Source organism: Pyrgilauda ruficollis, unplaced genomic scaffold (assembly GCF_017590135.1).
Source record: "Pyrgilauda ruficollis isolate IOZ18807 unplaced genomic scaffold, ASM1759013v1 scaffold3, whole genome shotgun sequence".
NCBI classification, from domain to species: domain Eukaryota; kingdom Metazoa; phylum Chordata; class Aves; order Passeriformes; family Passeridae; genus Pyrgilauda; species Pyrgilauda ruficollis.
Window position 1 is genome coordinate 13,573,211 of NW_024524377.1, and position 18,020 is coordinate 13,591,230.

At 48.9% G+C, this 18,020-nt stretch overlaps 1 protein-coding gene across 1 annotated transcript in view; it reads right to left on the reverse strand.

Moving 5' to 3' along the window:
* CFAP65 (cilia and flagella associated protein 65) overlaps positions 1–14,235 on the reverse strand; it is a 31,266-nt gene extending 17,031 nt beyond the window's left edge. The window contains exons 1-16 of the mRNA XM_041473233.1: positions 14,167–14,235; positions 13,728–13,882; positions 12,957–13,059; positions 11,371–11,537; positions 10,082–10,281; positions 9,254–9,399; positions 7,950–8,169; positions 7,377–7,642; positions 5,947–6,147; positions 5,157–5,519; positions 4,284–4,421; positions 3,171–3,416; positions 2,531–2,755; positions 2,136–2,288; positions 710–875; positions 40–168 (exon numbers count right to left, since the gene is read on the reverse strand). Coding sequence (XP_041329167.1) covers positions 40–168; positions 710–875; positions 2,136–2,288; positions 2,531–2,755; positions 3,171–3,416; positions 4,284–4,421; positions 5,157–5,519; positions 5,947–6,147; positions 7,377–7,642; positions 7,950–8,169; positions 9,254–9,399; positions 10,082–10,281; positions 11,371–11,537; positions 12,957–13,059; positions 13,728–13,882; positions 14,167–14,235 — 2,947 coding nt within the window. The remainder of the gene's footprint in view (positions 1–39; positions 169–709; positions 876–2,135; positions 2,289–2,530; positions 2,756–3,170; positions 3,417–4,283; positions 4,422–5,156; positions 5,520–5,946; positions 6,148–7,376; positions 7,643–7,949; positions 8,170–9,253; positions 9,400–10,081; positions 10,282–11,370; positions 11,538–12,956; positions 13,060–13,727; positions 13,883–14,166) is intronic.
* Positions 14,236–18,020: the final 3,785 nt, after the last annotated feature.

Consider the following 18,020-nt stretch of genomic DNA (forward strand, 5'->3'; position numbering starts at 1 on the left):
TGTCCCCCATCCCTGAACACCCCAAAACTTCCATCTCACCTCTGGGTATGCAATTATCATATCTGATTCTCCAGGTGTAACGCAACCGACGGGCTGGCCTTACTTTTATTCGTACAAAAGCTTTTGATCTTGCGGGAATTGTTCCTCTAGAGTGTTCCAGCTCTAGAGCTGTAGGATACAAGAGGTGGTATGAGCTCTTGACATTACTGTCTCTTACACACAGATCACTAAGTCTACCTGCACTCTAGCCACTGCCACCCCTTGCCTAATAGTTAGGATTAGCTTCAATTGCTGAATTTGGGATTCCCAGACTACAACTGTAGTCAGCTCATTGGGAGTACCCAGATTGCCTCTGGCCAGCAAAGAGCAGGGAACTTCCCAAGTGGAGGTCCTCTAGAAAGGCAGCTAAGAGCTGAGCTCCAACATTTCTTCTGCTAAGGTCCTTTATTTAACTTCCTCCTCTGCTGGGAAATTTTATCTTATTTCAAGGTCCAGATTGGTCTAACTTCAATTGTCAGACTCTGGATTATGCTTTTTCCAGCAAGATATAAAAGTCATGTCCTATGCAAAGGGGCAGACAACTTAAGGTTTGAGAGAATCTGTGCTAGCCAACCAGCAAGCAGTCCAACCTCCAAGTTAATTCTAGATTGGTTTTGGAGAAAAGAGGGGAAAACTAAGGTCCTGTCCCATGTTAAATCCTTTACAGTACCCAGAAGATCGCTGCAGACCTCCTCACGGTCATGGGGCCCTGTGAAGAGTTGTTCCACAATGAGGATGTAATTCAGAGTACAGATCCCATCATTTAGCAGTACAATGCTGTAGGTTTTTTGATCACCAACTAGAACATTTCCAAGGTCCACATACTGGTTTTGTGCCTGGAATACAAACCCGCCATGCTGAGGTCACTTTTACATGTCAAGCATAGTGGTTGAGTGTAGCCAGCACCTATCTCACCACATGCTGATCCCTGGGCACATGCAGTGCAGTGCAAAGGACTCCCTGCTTTGTGTAGGACCTGGCATGCCCTGGGAGATAGAATTGTTAAGGTTAGAAAAGATCTCTAAGATCACTGAGTCCAACCATTGACCTCACACTGCCAACGCCACCACTAAACCATGTCCCTGAGTACCACATCTACATGTCTTTTAAATACTTCCAAGAATGAAGACTTAACCACTTAATTGGGCAGCCCATTCCAATGAATGACAATCCCTTTTCTGAAGAAAATTTTCCAAGCATCCAATCTAAACCTCCCCTGATGCAATTTTAAGTCATTTACTCTTGCCTTATTGCTTATTACTCAGGAGAAGAGACCAACACCCACTTTGCTACAAACTCCTTTCAGGTAGTTGAAGCACAATAAAATGTGGAACAGGTCTGCGAGGGACTTAATCCCTCCTCCAAATGCTTTCTCCAGCAGTTTTTCAGGCTGTTTACTGGGAAGGATGTAGCATATTCAGGGCTGTGAGAACACTAGCTGGCCAGCTGCACTTGGGTCAAGGCTGAGAGATTTTTGCTGCTCCTTTTGTGACTGCTTAAAGAGTGCCCCTCTCTTCTGGCTAGTTGTGCACTCACATACAATTTATAATGACTAAGTACCTCGAAGACATGATCACCCATCAATCAACATGATTGACATTGGGCAATGACTTACAAAGTATTATTTTATTTACCTCTGGTTCATTTAGAAACCTGACTAAAATGAAAGTGGCTGCACAGACCAGCAGATAACAGGAGGAAAGCCATGTGGAGGTGTGCTGGCTATACCACTTTAAAAGGTCCACTACACTTAGAAATCATACTAACAGCAAAAGAAATGGAGAAGGAGAACAGACAGAATGAGAGGAGAGAACAGTGATTCCCAAGGAGCCAAATGGCTTGCTTGGTTTAGTCTGGAGCAGAGCAATCCCAGAGGATTTGTTAAGGTCATATTTGAACTGGCAGGACATTTACAACATGTTGCCATTAGGCCACTAGAATGAGTACTGTCACTTACACTGAAAACAGTGTCTGGGAATTTTGCTGTGAATCCTTATTGGCCGCCTCCAGTACAGATTGTGCAAAAAGGGAAAGTCCGAGACCCCCATCCCACTCTGGTCCCCCCTACTAGTACTCAGTGGGCCCCTGTTCCTTACCCTGATCACGCCCAGTGCCCCTTCTCCAATGACCCGTAAGACATAATGGACATCTTTGGGAGACACAGGCTCTGGGCTTTTCCACTTCACAAACACCCTAGCTCGCAGCACGTACTTGGTGTCCTTGTCAGGAGTAAAAGTCCATGCCTGAGCCTGCAACCACAAGAGGGAAGAGTGCCCACAAGAGCTCCAGTCCAGAGATAAACCCAGACACCTCAACAGCTGCATTTAATGCACAGTCCCTTCCTCCATTATAGTTAACCTACTTCTCTACAGACACACCACCTCCATATGTGTCAAAGATTCACACTGGGAATGAACATCCAGATATTCAAAGCCAGGCTGAGGTTGTGCTGTAGAGAGCAAACTACAACTTTGGTAGAATTTGAACTTACCATGGTTTCATAGGGCTGGAGGATCCCTGCAGTGGGGCTGACAGACAGGATCTTACTGTCTGACTGATGGATCTTCCATGTGAAAACCATGGGTAGCCTTGTGCAGTTTTTAATGGTGTACATTCGTGTAGAGGAGGTCCCTACATGGAGAGGCTTGAAGTAGAGAATTCCATCATCTTCTAAGAGCAAAAGAAGGGACTGGCCACAACTCTGGAGAACAATCTCCTACGGAATTAAGAGAAAAATATATTAGCTAGAAGTCTCAGCTACCTCTGGAGGAACCTTACAAAGATGTTGCTCCTTCTGAGAGAGAAGCAAGAACAATCTGGATCTTAATAAGGAGGGGAAGGGCTTTAGGCTGTGCTGTGAAGTCAGGCCCTTAGCATAATACAGTGTATTCCAAGAGATGGAAATGCAAGGAACAAGGGGTACAGGATGTTTGCCAACACAAAGGCCTTCCTTCTGCAATGTTGACTCCATATTAAATTTTGAAAATATTCTTTCATTCCTATTTCCAAAGAGAAAAATCTAAATTAACCATTAGGAGACGTAATAAGCATCCCAGTGCAAGTCACTGTGAAAAGGGACGACTACAAGGGAACAAAACTTTGCTCACCATCTTTCACTTCCCTCTCCTTACCTTGGTGTATGCAGGATAAGAGTTCAGCTCCAAAGGCAGGACATGCTGCTGCAAGACTGTGTTAACTGGGTGAGTGGAGAGAAAGAAAATCTGGTGGCCTCCTGGAATGACGTGTCCTAAGCTGGGCTTGACCAAAACAGAGGGACAGGCAGTTTGGTTCACACTGAAGGTTATCAAAGAGGTGCTCGTGTTGGACAACAGCATGCTGCAGTGGGTATCATTGTAACAAACCACAGGAGGAAAACTCTGGTAGAGACAAGCAAAAAGGGTTGCTTTCACTGGGTTTAAAAACCAGCTTAAGAAAATGTTTTCACTATATTAAATTCCAGTTTCCAATAAGCATTATCCTGAGTCTATGGAGAACTTTCTAACTGCTTCTTTTCAAGGAAAGAAATGAAACCACCTAAGGGTACACGAATTATGGTCTTTTCCCTTCCCACAGTGGCCCTCATGGGCTCATGGGACTAGTGAACCTATTTTCCATCATGCCATGCTTTATGCCCATCCATTAAGCGAGCTACTTGCTGGTGCCTGCAGTTTCTGTGTGCACAGTGACATCCTGGATGAAGAATTCCAGCAGGCTAGAATTTGCTCCACTTCATGGACATCAAATAAAGGCTGCATGGCCTAGATTAGCTGAGGAGATTTCTCAAGACTATTCTTATGTCTTGGGATCAGATTTCACTTTACCTCATAGGAAAAATACCTTACTGTGCTACAGAAACAGCAGGAAGACAGAGAGAGAATCTTCCCCTCTATCTTACTACCACTTCTCTTTCGTAAGTGAGGATTCTGTTTGCCCAAGTGCATGCAGTTTTTGAGGCTCCTGGGAGGGGACTCAACACCCTTGTTAGTGCCTAGGTCCACCAAAACAGAAAAGAAGGTGATCCCAACAGCTTTTCTCTCAGAGCTAATGAGATGGTTAGTACAGCTGACATGGTGGAGGCTGGCAAGCTAATGCAGGAGAAACAGTATACGAGTCTTGTACCACAGCAGGAGCCTCCACACCATCAGAAACCACCAAAGTCACATCTCAGTGCAATGGGAGACAAAGTAAAGAATTCAGAACAGCGAGTGTCTCTGCAAAGATCCAAAGGTCAACCAGTTACACACTTTGGGAATATCCAGGATGTACTGTGGAATCATGTGCTCCTGTTTTGCTTCATATGTGTGTGCTCTCAGCCTCACAGTCAGGCACCACGACGGACAGATGGTGGCATCATTCTCAATGTTGTTGTAGCATCTCATCACCTGCAGACACACAAGGGACAACACAGTGTGTGCAGGAAGGGAGTGTGGCAAGGTGCCTTCACAGAACCACAGATTAATCTGAGTTGGAAGAGACCAAGTGCACATACTACCTCAAGCAGCTGCTTGTTCAGTGACATCCCTGGGGCTAAGGAATTGACATTTTCAGGGAAGAAGGACTGATCAGTACCAGATGAGAAACAAAGAGAGAGAAACTGGCAAATGCTAAGTTTCACTTACCAGGACATTTCTGGGAGCTAAATCTCCTGTAATTGCAGACTCGTGTAACATGAATCCCACATCACTTGGGAGAATAGAGAGAGTGCCCTCAGCAGCTTTACTTGTGGAGGGCCAGACACGAAGACCAAGTTCTTGCCCCTCACCCAGGCCACAATAACTGTTCTTGTGCAGGCTCACATCTATACTAATAGTGCAATAATTCATAGTAATTCCTCCTTCAGTGAGGTGTACCATGCTTCATGTTTCCTAGGGTAAGAGCAAGTCTACTTGTGCATGTACATGAGCTGTGACTTGTTCTGTCATTTCTCTGCCAGGACACAGGTGAAAGAGAAACTTTAACCCAACAGTGTATCAAAACAGTGGCCAAAGAGTTAACAGAGGTGCTAGTTTTTCAAATTCAAAATTAAGGGTTTAAGCTGAATTTTAACTCCCACATAATACTTATTCTGCAAAAAGTTGCTTGCTAGGTCATCTCTAGTCTTAGTAATCCCTACTAACCTTATAAACAGCAAAACCTTCCAGCTCTGCTGCATAAAGACTGCTGACCTGAGTAGGCCTGAAAAATACATGGAAGGTTGAAGACTTCAATGGTGGCATGTCACAGATTTCAGGGTGCACTTGGAAGGCACTGCCATCGCTTGGAGTCCAGGCAACAATGACATTTCCTTTGGTGTGGTTGGTCACACAGAGAGAAAGAGATTTTGCCTTGTGTAGTGGCATGCAGCATCCAAAATCATACTCCCTGGGGCTGACACTAACATGAGCAGGAAACAAGGCCAGGTCGCTGCTTACACCATTGTAGAAATATTCATCCATGGCATTGGGTTCAACGTATTCCTTGGGCGGCTGGTCCTCAGAAATCTACAGGATGGAAACATCTCCATGTGAGTAAGGAAAATGTGCCTGTGGGAGACACCAGGTGCTGACTGCCTTCATGAGCAAGAGGGCACTTCAGCAAGATGCACTTCAGCAAGAGTTCCTAGGACAACTCAAAGTCTAGGCTTAAAGGAGGCTTCTGTTTGTAAGCCTCAATCTGAAATGAAAGAGGAAGCAAAAAATTACCCCATGATTGAGTTAAAGCCAAAAAGAAGCTTTGTGGCTGAGACAGGGTAAAAGCCAGCTGACAAAGATAGCGTTGGTGTGTACTGGGAACATCAACAGCAGAAATACTAAAGAAATCAGCCTGGCACTTGCAAGCCCTTCTAAATCTGTCTTCTGTACAACAGATACCCAGCATATATAGAGAAGACCTGGAAGTGTCTTAGATTCCAATGAGGGCAGCTCATACCTCAGGGGGCAGCATGAGGGCTCCCTTTTCATCCATCTGCAACTTCCCATCCTTCAGCATTTCACTAAGGATATCAGGGGCGTAGAAGGTCAGTCCCCTCACCATGTTGGTTCGGTACCAGGAGAGGTGTCTTTTCTGAAGGGTGGCTGGCTTAGCTGTGTCTGAATGGCAGGTACCAAAAAAGTCCACGTACAGGGGTTCCTGGGAAAACACAAGACAGGATAATAAGAAATAAACTGTCCTGTGATTGCTTTGAGAGTTTCACCATACCAGTACCTCACTTCTATAACCATGCTGGGAAAGGCTTAGCATCTGCAGTTTTAGGCTACCATTTACTTTATGTCTCAATGTGAGACAAGAACTTTCTTGAAATTGGAGTGAAAATGGAAGGCACTCAGTGCACAGCTATGCAGCCGAAGTTAGGAGAGAGACCTAAACGGACAAGAGCCACAGAGGATGCACCTCACTCTATCCACAGGCATTACTGACTGTCCACACCCTAGTGCTGATAGGAACCTGCACCATCGGGATTCTGCTTAACAAGAGTCCAGGTCCTGCACTTGGGTCACAATAACCCCAGGCAGCATTACAGGCTTAGGGCAGAGTGGTTGGAAAGTTGTTCATCAGAAAAGCACCTGTGGGTGATGGCTGACAACAACTGAACATGAGCCAGTGTATGCCTGGGTGGCCAAGAAGGTCAAGGGTATCCTGGCTTATATCAAAAATAGTGTGGCCAGCAGGACCAGAGCAGTGATTGTCCCCCTGTACTCAGCAATTGTGAGACTCTGTCTTGACTACTATCAGTTCAGTTTTGCACCTCTCAGTACAAGAAAAACATTGAGGAGCTGAAGCGTGTCCAGAGAAGGGCAATGAAGCTGGTGAGGGGTCTGGAGCACAAATCTTATGAGGAATGGCAGAGGGAGTTGGGGGTGTTTAGCCTGGGAAAAAAAAAAAAAGGTTCAGGGGGAATTTTATTGCTCTCTGCAACTACGTGAAAGGAGGGTGTAGCTATGTGGGAGCTGGTCTCTTCTCCCAGGTAAGATGTGATAGGACAAGAGGAAATGACCTCAAGTTGTGTTTGGGCAGTGGTTAGATTGGATAATGGGAAAAATTTGTTCACCAAAATGGTTGTCACCCCAGGCTGCCCAGGGATGTAGTTAAATCATCATCCCTGGAGGTATTTAAAAGACATGCAGATGTGGCACTTGGGGACATGGTTAGTGGTGTACTTGGCAGTGCTGGGTTAACGGTTGGACTCAATGATCTTAGAGGTCTTTTCCAATATTAATGATTCTATGATAGTTCTCCATGAAAATGCAGTGGGAAGAGATTTGCAGGGACTACTAAGTGAGACAGGTCAGTCCTGTTGGATTACACTGAAGATGCCTCTAAAGTATCACAGCAATGAAACTACCCTTTGCCTCCCATACCTGGTGGTGGACAAGGCACGCGACTCTGCGGTGATAGTTCATCGGGTGAGCAGGTCGAAAGGTCACCTTCAGTGTCAGTGTTGTTCCACCCTCCAAGACTCCGCAGGGCCGATCCAAGGAGAAGACGCTCCCTTTGCAATCCATATCAAACTGATAATAGGCTGGGACATCTGACGTGTTGCTGATTTTCAGCGTCCGCATCAAACTTTCTCCAAGATTGATCCAGTCAAAGTCCACAGAATGCTGGTGCAGGGACACGGAAGGACCTAGCACAACATACAAGATAAGATCCTGGACCTGTGATAGCTGTTTCTTCCAACATGTCACAAGACACTGCTGCACTTAACTGATATTCCCAAACAGATTAAACTCCTCAGAAAACCTACTGATCCTAGCAAACAGTTGGACATTCACTTAAAGCAGTCACGCAAGTATAGGTCCCAGCAGGGACAGCCAGATCCCAGCAGGAGTTTAGTCTGTGACTTCAGGCTATGATAACTTCAAGTCCTTCCCCAAGCACTAACCTTTTCCCTCCAGAGAAGCTGACAGGGAGAAATGGGAAGGCTTTGGTACCTTTACATGAGCCAACCACTTTCAGAACAGTCTTCAAGTGGCATCCAGCAGATGTGATAGTGAAATAGTCAGTACTGTGCTCTCCTACTACTTGGGGCTGAAACCGTATCCACAAGACCAACTTCCCTTTGGCAGGGACAACATCATGGGACACATCACAGGAGAAAACATAACCACGAAGAGGGTCTTCTGCTCGTTTTATTTCACATGGTGCATCAACCTACAAGTAGAAAAGCAACAGGTTAACAAAGGAGCCAACATGAGCCAGGATGGCTCTGAATGAAGGACACTAATCAGGTAAGAACTGTAGTTTTCAGCAGTGCTGAACACCACCAAGAACACCAAGGCCACCACAGAACCACTGTGCAGCAAACCTCTGCCATCTTGTTCTGATGGAGAACGGGTGGCAACAAGCTCCCTCAACATGCTCAGAAATCAGCAGGCTGCAGCAAAACTCCTGGTGAGCTCTGGGGTTGGAATGCCCCTCCTGGTAGGTGGAAAGATGGCTCAAGGTGTCCCATGGGGCCAAAAAAGCGTAAATGACTGCTGTGACCAGGGGAACATGCAGGCAGGTAACTTATTTCCCTCTATCCACAGTTCCACCCTGTTTATGGGTCTTCTTTTCCCAAAAAAACAAAGCTGGTGCTCTGACACCTTACTCGAGACCCTTTAAAAAACTGTTCTGATTCTTGCCTGGCAATGCTGAGCACACCTGCAGTGTGAATAATAACAGTACAAAAACGAGTGTGTCTTTCCCACTCCCAAGCTGCAGGGCCTGTGGAGGAGTCAGCACTGCTGTCATCTATGTCAGCAGTTTCTGAGTACGTCCATCACTTAAGAGGCTGGGATGGGCTGAGCCGGCACAGGTAACAAGGTGCTCAAATCCATTTGACTTTTGAACAATTCACTGGGCTGCAATCCACAGAGGGCAGCAGAAGATCCATCAGTTGCCTGGGACACGCACACACACCAATTTGAGACTGGCACAACTGCCACACAGGATTGATGGACTTGTCCAGAGTGGGCAGGAGAGCTGCAGGATGCAAAGGACCTGATGATCTGGACTAAGCACAGAAGGGAAGCAGGGGGAAACTGCATTACCACGCTGCAAATGACTAAGTTGCTTGCACTGTAGCTGGAAGGCAAGGGTGAATGGCATGGGAAGGCTCATCACCTCTGCTTCATTCACATTCACACTTAGGTTATTTTCACAGCATTAAGGGAGATACACAAGACCACATATGCCAGGGAAACATGTCAGCTTGCCAGCTTCTCACAAGAAGTCAATCTCCTTCTCCCCATACCACAGACATGTTGAAGATTTCCACAGACTTCTCCACAGTTGTCCCCACTGGTACTGATCCAAAACACAGGACATCTTGAAACTTTTCAGGCTGTACGTCTTCTGACTTCTTTCCTGTCACGTTCACACACAGGCAGGGGTATTTGGCTGTTAAAGAGAATAGTATACTGGATTAGAAAAGACAGGTGGAACCTCTACTCTTGAATATTCAACATTCAACTGGACAAGGTCTGAAGAACCTCAGATAACTCTGAAGTTAGATCTACCTTCAAAGTTGGCCCTGCTTTGAACCAAATAAACTCCCTTCTAGATCTAATTTACTTAACTCAGAATCACTTTTTTTTTTTGTCAGTGGCCATACAAGTCACTTCAGGCATGCACTTGCTAATGAAATCATTGCTTATTTTAGCTTGCATCAAGAAAGCTTTAGAAATTTCCCTCTGCTTCTCTGTCTAGCAGGGACAGACAGGAGACACTGAGTGCAGACAAAGCCAGGACTTTGTGGAGGCTTTTTCCAGTGAATTCCTCTCATTTCTTCCCCCCCGCCCCGTCAACTCAAACAGGCCTTAGAAATGCTGGTTTGGCCAAAACATGCCACAGGGCATATTGGACCCTCTGTCTCTTCAGATAACATTTCCAAATTGGCAAAAGTACATTAGAGAATTCCACAGGCCACTTTCAAACTGTGGGCTTCACTTGCTCATCACTGGGTTGAGCCAAGTGTGGCAGAGCCTCAAAATGCAGGCCCTCCATGTATCCCTGTGGAATGCTACTCCAGAGTTAGGGGTAATACACATTTCTTTGAGTGTTAAATGCAAGAAAGACTCACCCAGGGCTTTTAGCATGATTGTCCTCTTTTGTTTCACTTCACCTCCAAACCAGCATGCTGCTGCTGCATAATGCACCCCGGCCACCTCGGGCTGGAAGATCACCTTGACCATGCACTCAGCACCTGGGTTCAGTGTGCCACGTTCAGGATCCATGGAGAAAGGACTTGATGTCTCCCAGGTAAAGATGCTAACGAGATCACTAGGAAATGGAGATACATTTTAAGCAGATCAATGGATCATTTGCTGCCTGTGCAATCATGCATAGGGTGGGCCTTTCCCAATGGGTTATTCAGTTAGGATATGAAGCAACCAGTGCTGAATGGAAGAACCCCAAATGCAGCTGGACAAATATGTGATGCTGTGAAGAAATTTGTCCCTAGTCTCTGCAAATGCTCTGTTCACACCCTAATGAGTTTTAGTTATTACAGCTAAGAACTTTATTAATGACTATTAGGTGATAGCAAGCAAATCAGTTCCACAATTAAATATTTGCTTTTACTGTATCTAAATTTGCAGCTACTTAATTTAAATGACTATTTGTTCCTCTGTTATATGCTCAGGTGAGAAAAGAGGATTGAGCCATTTCCCTAATACCTTATTCAATTTTCCAGAAACCCCTTTGCTTGTTTGATTTCTGCAAAGAACATGATATGCCATCAGCTTTTTCTATTTTATTGATCTAAGATGTGTGCTGATACCATCCTTATCCTCCAACATCCTGGGCCTATCACTTGTAGTAAATTATTTCTCCAAGTGGAGACTGAAACACTTGAAATGGTTGGAATCACTTGGTTGGAGGTACACCTCCTCCTTGCCTGGAAACTTCACTGCATTCCTTTCTACACTACTGACCTTCCTCATTAAAATAGGACAAACCTTGGTAACTGGGAGCATCCTTACTCCTAAATGACTAAAATGTTTCCAGCTGGTAGCTCATCTCTCCCTGTTCATGCTGGGCAGGCTGCCTTCAGTTAAATGGAAGCCCAGGCCTCTCCAGTGAACGTGGAATGTTCTGTGCTTGTCCCCACCTAGTTCCTGTGCATGAACTGTTCTCTGCCTATGCTGGCAACAAACAGATGTGAGATGCCAAGATGTGCCCACAATGACCTGTACTACCATTCTGCTGCCTTTTCTGCCAAGACTTTAGGGAAGGCAGAGTTGCCTGTTGTTAAGGCAGCCAACAGAACTAATAACCACTGGAATGAGCTGCATTCACTGGAGAGTCCAAGAAAGTGGCAAAATACCTGACAAAACAGAAAGAGTGTCTGCTTAGCCACCTCTCACTCACCCAACGTTGCACACAGGAAACGCCGCCTCTGTAGCACTGTGGACAGCACAGACAGGCAACTGGACAGCGGCCGGGACGGACAGACAGAAGCGTGGAAGCAGAGCATGCAGGGTCACAGAGAACTCACCCTCAGCTTTCTTTAAGAGGATGTTGTCTTCATAATCCCTCTGCACAGAAAAGCAAAGGGAGACAGGAGTTAGATGGATTCCACCTTGCAGGTGCTGCAGCTCCGCCCATGAACACCTGTCACCTTCACCACTGCAAGTGTTGGGGAAAAAAATGCTGGCAACAGAGGCACCAGTGCAGGCCTCTGTGCAGGACAGCAAGCATACGAATCACTCAGAAAAGGCAGGCAGTGTGGAAGGCACTCAAGCGTACTCCTCTGTCAGAGAACACACAAATACTCTCATGAAGAGCAGCTGAAGGCCACATTAGTTTCATCCAGTTTGTTTCAGGCAGATAGATTTCTTTCAGTATTTTCAAGATCCCAATTCAGCTGAACTGCTGAAGCATGTACACCATTTCTTTGAGCATGGAAGTATCAATTTTTGATTAAATGCTTTGTCAGCTAGAAATCCAAGCAGATAACACAAAACCTAAAGATGCAGCATTGACAGCACTGTGTAGAAATAGCCTCAGGACATCTGCTAAACAAGCCAAGACAGAAGGAATTGAAAGATATGTGTTTTCTATGCTTCCCATTTGTCATCCCTCCTGAGTAACACTTATACAGGTAAGGAGAGACCTTGGACACTGCAGCACACACAGTCCTTGCTCTCTCTAAGAAAGGCAGCCTCCTGATTTAGCAATTGATGTGCTGCAGACAAACTATTCACTGAAAATGGAACAAGGCCAGCAGCTTATTTCATAAAGGGAACACTGAACAGTCATCAGAAAATCATGATACTAAGAGAGCAGGGTACTGGGAATCTGTCCAATGACAAGCTCTATGGTTAGGACAGAGATACACATCAAAGACACACAGCTATCGACAAGAGCCAGAGATCAACACTCAGAGCCAAGACAGACACTACAAACAACCTGAAAAATAAGAAAAGGGTCTGGATGAAAAGAATCATTGCTGTTTAAAATAAAGCTTACAGAACACCCTCCATCCAAAAGAAGGGTGGCCCCTGACATATCCCTTGAAAAAACTGGCAGCCCTTGAATGTAGAGGCTCTGGAGTCTCCTGTAGGAAGGCAGAAAGTGAGCCACTTAGCTCAAGGTTCAGCACTAAAACCACCCAGAGGTGTTTCTTGGGATCAAACCAGGGGTGGACAGTTTAAGCACTTTATCTTACTGAGCTGAAAGGCAGAAGTAGTATATGAAAAACTGGGAATAATACTTTCTGTGAGGATTCCTCTCATAACTTCTTCAGAGAAGTCAGGGATTAGGGCTCCCTCGGGTAATGAAGATGGGGACAGATCAGGAAGGTCATTCTGCCTACTCCTTCTAAGCGAGAATTTCCCCAAGGACTCATGCATTCAAGTGAAAACAAAAAGAAAGGACAAGAGAGGCAGAGGCCCGCTGCTGTTGCCCAGAATGCAGCCTGAGCACTGAGGGCAGTTGTGATGTTGCTACTTTACCTTTTCACTGGGCCGGAAAATGATGGGCAGACTTACAGACATACCAGGGCTCAGAGTAATCGGCTGCGGGAAAACAGTGAAGAAGAATGGCGTGGAAGGAGCTCTAGACAACAAAATCAAAACAAGAGATTTTGTCTGAGGGTGGGCAGCTTAAGTTAGCAGAAAAGAGAATAACCAACACCTCCAGACCCCACAATTTAGAAGCACTTTACACACTGGACCCCAAGGGTACTTTGGCAGTAAAAGAGAGGGACAGAACCCAGGTGTCCTGAAAACCTATTCCCAGTTCAAGGTACCACTTCCTTGAACAATATTTTATGTTTTCAGGACATGGGTATGAACAAAATACATAGGACAGACACATTTGAGTTTCAGAGCAGGGAGGGTCACAGGGACTGCTGGAATGGCTCAGCACCCAGAGGGACTCCGGGAGCAATGGTTTTAGGTCACACTAGTGACTGGCTGGCATGCATCCACAATTAAAATCTCACTAGACTGGAAATGCCTCACAGACAGAAGTATCAGCAAAACAGAATTTAAAACAAGGCATTTCATTTAACAGACTTCTGCCAGGAACAAGGCCTGTGTTTCTGAATTAGCAGGTTTCTGTCCTGCAACATAAGGGTGCACACATTGTCTCCAGCACAGCACTCAAGGGGAGAGAGGGAAGGCGAATCTGAGAAAAGGTTCAGACGTGACTGATACAGCAGGGGGAGTGAAGATGCAGAGAGAGCGTGAGCAGTACAAAGGACAAACAAACTTCCCACGCACCTGTAACTCAGCTTCTGGGCTCTCCCATGAACATTTTTCAAGGTCAGGTGTTTGATCGTCTCTTTTCCAAGTTCCCAGTCATGCCAACTGAGTGTTTCAGGCACCTCAATGCCACAGAACACGACTTTCTTCTTCTTTGCCTCTCTTGCAGACACCTTAGGGAGTAGCAGTTTGGGAGGAAGGGAGGAGAAATCACTCAAACAAACAGCCCTTTCTCTACGCTCAGGGTTTCTGACTCTGGATAAGAGGAGCCACCCCGCGGCAAAACTCCACGAGTCTCCAAAAGCCCTGCTCTGGAGTCCAAAGAGGACACCTCCTGGCCACAGCCCAAACAGCAGATACTAAAAATTGTGACGAAGGACGTTTTTTTGTTTCTCTCCTCTCCCTGCCTACCAGACAATCCACCCAAGTCAACAGCACTCTCTGCTCATCCGCTCACCTTCCTGCCATAGCCACTTTTTTGAAAAGAGTCAGAGTTTCGGAGCTCGTCATGCGTCTGAGCAAGCATCTGAGAAACAAGAGGGAAAAGTCCTCACACGCGCTGCTCCCGCACCCACAAAGCCTTTGCTGCCAGGAGCCGGGCACTCCCAGCGACCCCACGCCCCTGCCCAGGCTCCTGGTGGCGCTGAGCCCCCTCCCCGCAGGGGAGCAGCCCCCGCTGTGTCCCCAGCTGGGTGCAGCCCTCTCCGGAAAGCACGGCTGTCCCCATGACCTGTGGGTCACAGCCCAGCCCCTGCGGGGCAGCACAGCCCTGCCCACTATCGGCCCACGGAGCCCCGCACAGCAGGGCTGTGCTCTGTGGCCTGGCCCCTCGAGCCCCGTACGGATGAGGGTGGCAGGGCCCTGCTCCCTCAGCGAGCGCCTGCCCAGCTCCCTGGGGACAGCCTGCTCCTGGCAGGGCCCTGCTCCCTCAGCGAGCGCCTGCCCAGCTCCCTGGGGACAGCCCGCTCCATCATGACCCTGCTTGCCCCCGCAGCGGAGCAGAAGCCCGGGCCACGAGTCACCACCCGGGTCCCTTGATCCCAGCCCGGCTCCCTAAAGCACGGGGAGCCCGGGGCACCTCGGTGCCGGTGCCGTGCCGGTGCCGACCGCTCAGCGCCGCGCCGGCCGGCCCGCGTTGCCGTGGAGACCGGACGCGGTTGCAGCGGCTCGCGGAGCGACGACGGCGGCCGCCTCGGGTCAATCCGCGAGGGCAGCGGCGGCCGCCAGGGGGCGGCGGAGGGACGCGCAGGGACCGGGAGATGGAACGGGAGCGGCGCAGGGAGAGGGCGCGGGCAGGCGGGGCAGGAGAGCACGGAGCGGTGAAGGAGGCCTGTGAGGGGTTCTCAGGGGTGCAGGGAAGAGATAGAGATTAGGGGCAGATGGGACGCTCATGGGCAAGGAGATGGAGGAGGGCGGGTGGAACAGGGAGGGATACAGGGATACCGGGATACAGGGATGCAGGAGAGAGCATGGGGCGAGGGGTGTTGAGGATTAGTGAGGAGGGGGACGGCAGCATAAAGCTGAGCCAGCAAAGAGGGGCCGTGGAATCCGTGAGTACATCGGATGGATGAGTGAGGACAGTGTGGGGATTGCAGGGTGGCAAGGGGTCACAGGCTGCAGCAGGCTGGAGAGTGCTCTCATAGGGATGGAGTGACACCTTAATGGGGCCAGCTCACCCTAAGCTCCTTGGAGCCTTGGTGGCACAAGTAACAAGTTGTTATCATTGCCAAAATAGTTATGGGGCCCAGACCAGCAAAGGCACAGAGGGTGGGGAGCCCTGGCTGCATGAGCCCATCAGGTGTCATTCTCATGGGGCACCACCACCACCATGGGACAGTCCTGCATCTTCCCAGTGCCCTGCATGACCCTCAAGGAGACAGGACCTTCATTTTTCCCGTGGGGAGGGACAGATAGTGCCTCCGGGGTGCGCAGGCACCTCTGTGGTGGAGAGTAGGGCTGGCTGCATCAAACCACACAGGGAGGGTGCCCGGGCAGAGGCAGGAAGGAGATGCAGCTTTAATGGCATTTGTCGATGTTTACAAATGAGTCATCCAGCTAAGCAGCTCAGCTGTAAATCAGCACTCGAACTCTTCCAGCATCAGTTGTGTCCCCTCCTTTGTCCCCCTAGCTCTGGATGAGTGCCTGGCTCCTCCAGAAACAACCTCATAAATAACAGCAACAAAACAAACCCTCCTGCAGCCACGGTGGGCCTGAGTGCACCAGGCGCGAGATGAACGCCTCCCATCCATCACTTTAATGATTGTACTCTGCAAATTAAACCTGTCACGGCCCATCAAGGTGAACGTTTTAAGCCTGTGACATGCCTTCAGCTCCCCTCCTCCTTCCTGGCACTTTTGTTGCTTTCCTTCTTGCCTTTTCCTCTCTGCCTCTACCATTTTTGTCCCCCCATTTCAGCCCTGCTCCAGTGTGTGGCACTCCCTGTGGTCTCCTGCTGAGCTGGGTTGCACATCAGGTGATAAATGTCTTTGGCCCTGATGCTCCTGCAGCCATGGGCTGGCAGGTGCCAGCATTCCTGTGCCCTGTGTTTTTGCCGGGAGCTGGCACAGCTCTCCTGGAGCAATGGCAGGGAATTACGTGCCATCCTTTCATGCTTCCCCATTCCTTCATCCTTTCCTTGTATTTCCCCCCCCCTACTCCACATTTATTTCTCTCTTGCCCCACGTTACACCAACCACGGCAGGCTCCTGGCACCTGCTGCTACCCTAGCTCATACCTACCCCTTTGGAGCAAGGGCTGCAGCCTCCCCAGAACCAGAGCAGCCCACTGGGCAATTCCAGGGGTCTGGACACCGGCGTGTCTTGAGATGGACTGCCTGGGGAGAGGGAACCTGGGCAGTGAGGATGCCGTGTACCCAGGGGGAAACTGCCGAGCTGCCAGCAGCCACTGCGGGTCACTGTCCCCCCGCACAGGACCGTCGTCCATCCGCCCGCCCGTCTCCATGCTCCTCTCTCCTGTCACCTGCTTCCCCTGCCCACCCCTCCGTCCCAAAACCATCGCATCTGTCCCCGTGCCCAGACACTGACAGGCTTTCCCCAGCCTAGCGATGTGTGCCAGCCCCGCACCAACGCTCACCTGTCCCTTCCAGCACTGGCTGCCAGAGATGGCCAGGATCCCACAGGGGCTGCTGTGCTTCAGCAATTCCCACCCCCACCACGAGTCCCGGGGCAGACAGCTCTCCCTGCCACTCTCAGGCAGAGAGGGGGACAGGAGGGACATCATGGTCTGTCTGGGAATGGCCCAGCCTGCTCCACCCCTGCAGCTCCTGGGGCACTGGAGTGGTGAAGCAGGGCTGCCCCCGCTGCCTTCACGGCCACCTCAGCACCCCAAGGGGAGAGCCAGTAAGGCACAGGAAGCATGGCAGATCTATAGGGCCTTCCAGGACCCTCCAGCATCCTGTGAGGACATGGGCAGCCTGCTTACTTACGGGGAGTCAGTGCTTACCCCTAGCATTTCTAGGGATGTTGTAGAGGGTGTCAGTCATCATCCTGCTACCAAGGGTTGATTTCAGCCCACTCAGAGTGAGCAAGATCCCAAGAGCATAATGAAACAAGCCCAGAAAAGAACCTAAGAGAGGTTAAGCATCACCTTGGGAAAAGGGGAGCTCACCACAGCACTGAGCCTTTACAGCCTGAGCACTTTCCTGCCTCCCTCCCCCCCCGTTTATTTGGGACAATGCCACACCAATGCAAGCAGGCTAATTGCAGCACAGAAAACAGCATCAGCTTTGCTTCCCAGGACAGTTTTGCCCTGCAAAGCACAGACCCTGCCAGGGATGTACTGCTGCAGGAGGAGGCAAGGCAGGCTGGCATGCAACCTGGGCATCCTTCCCAGCTCTTCATGCCACCAAGGGGAAGGACAAGCTGACACCACACTGGATGTGCTGCTCCAGGCGCTGTCAGATCTGTAGGGAAGTGGCAGGGCAGTCAAAGAAGAGTCTGGGTCTCTCTTCCAGCTGTGCCAACAGGCTGCCAGCTGTCCAAGTTTGCTCTCCCCACCTTTTTCCCCAGAGACTCAGTAGGGCAGCAGAGTAGCAGGACAGGGGATTTTCCTGTCCCCTAAGGAAAAGCACAGGCATCCAGATAACAGCTTTATAGGGGAGGGATCTAGGGACTCCTCCAGATACACACAGAGGAATAATTACAAGTTAAATAGGATCCAAACATACATAAGTTAAAGGGTGGCAGGTGCCCTGCAGCCCCCTGCTCCTTCCAGGCACAGTCTGTGTCTGCCAGCAAAGAGAACCCCCAAAACACAGCCTGGCCCCTCTCCCCAGCTGGCTCCATTCGCCTT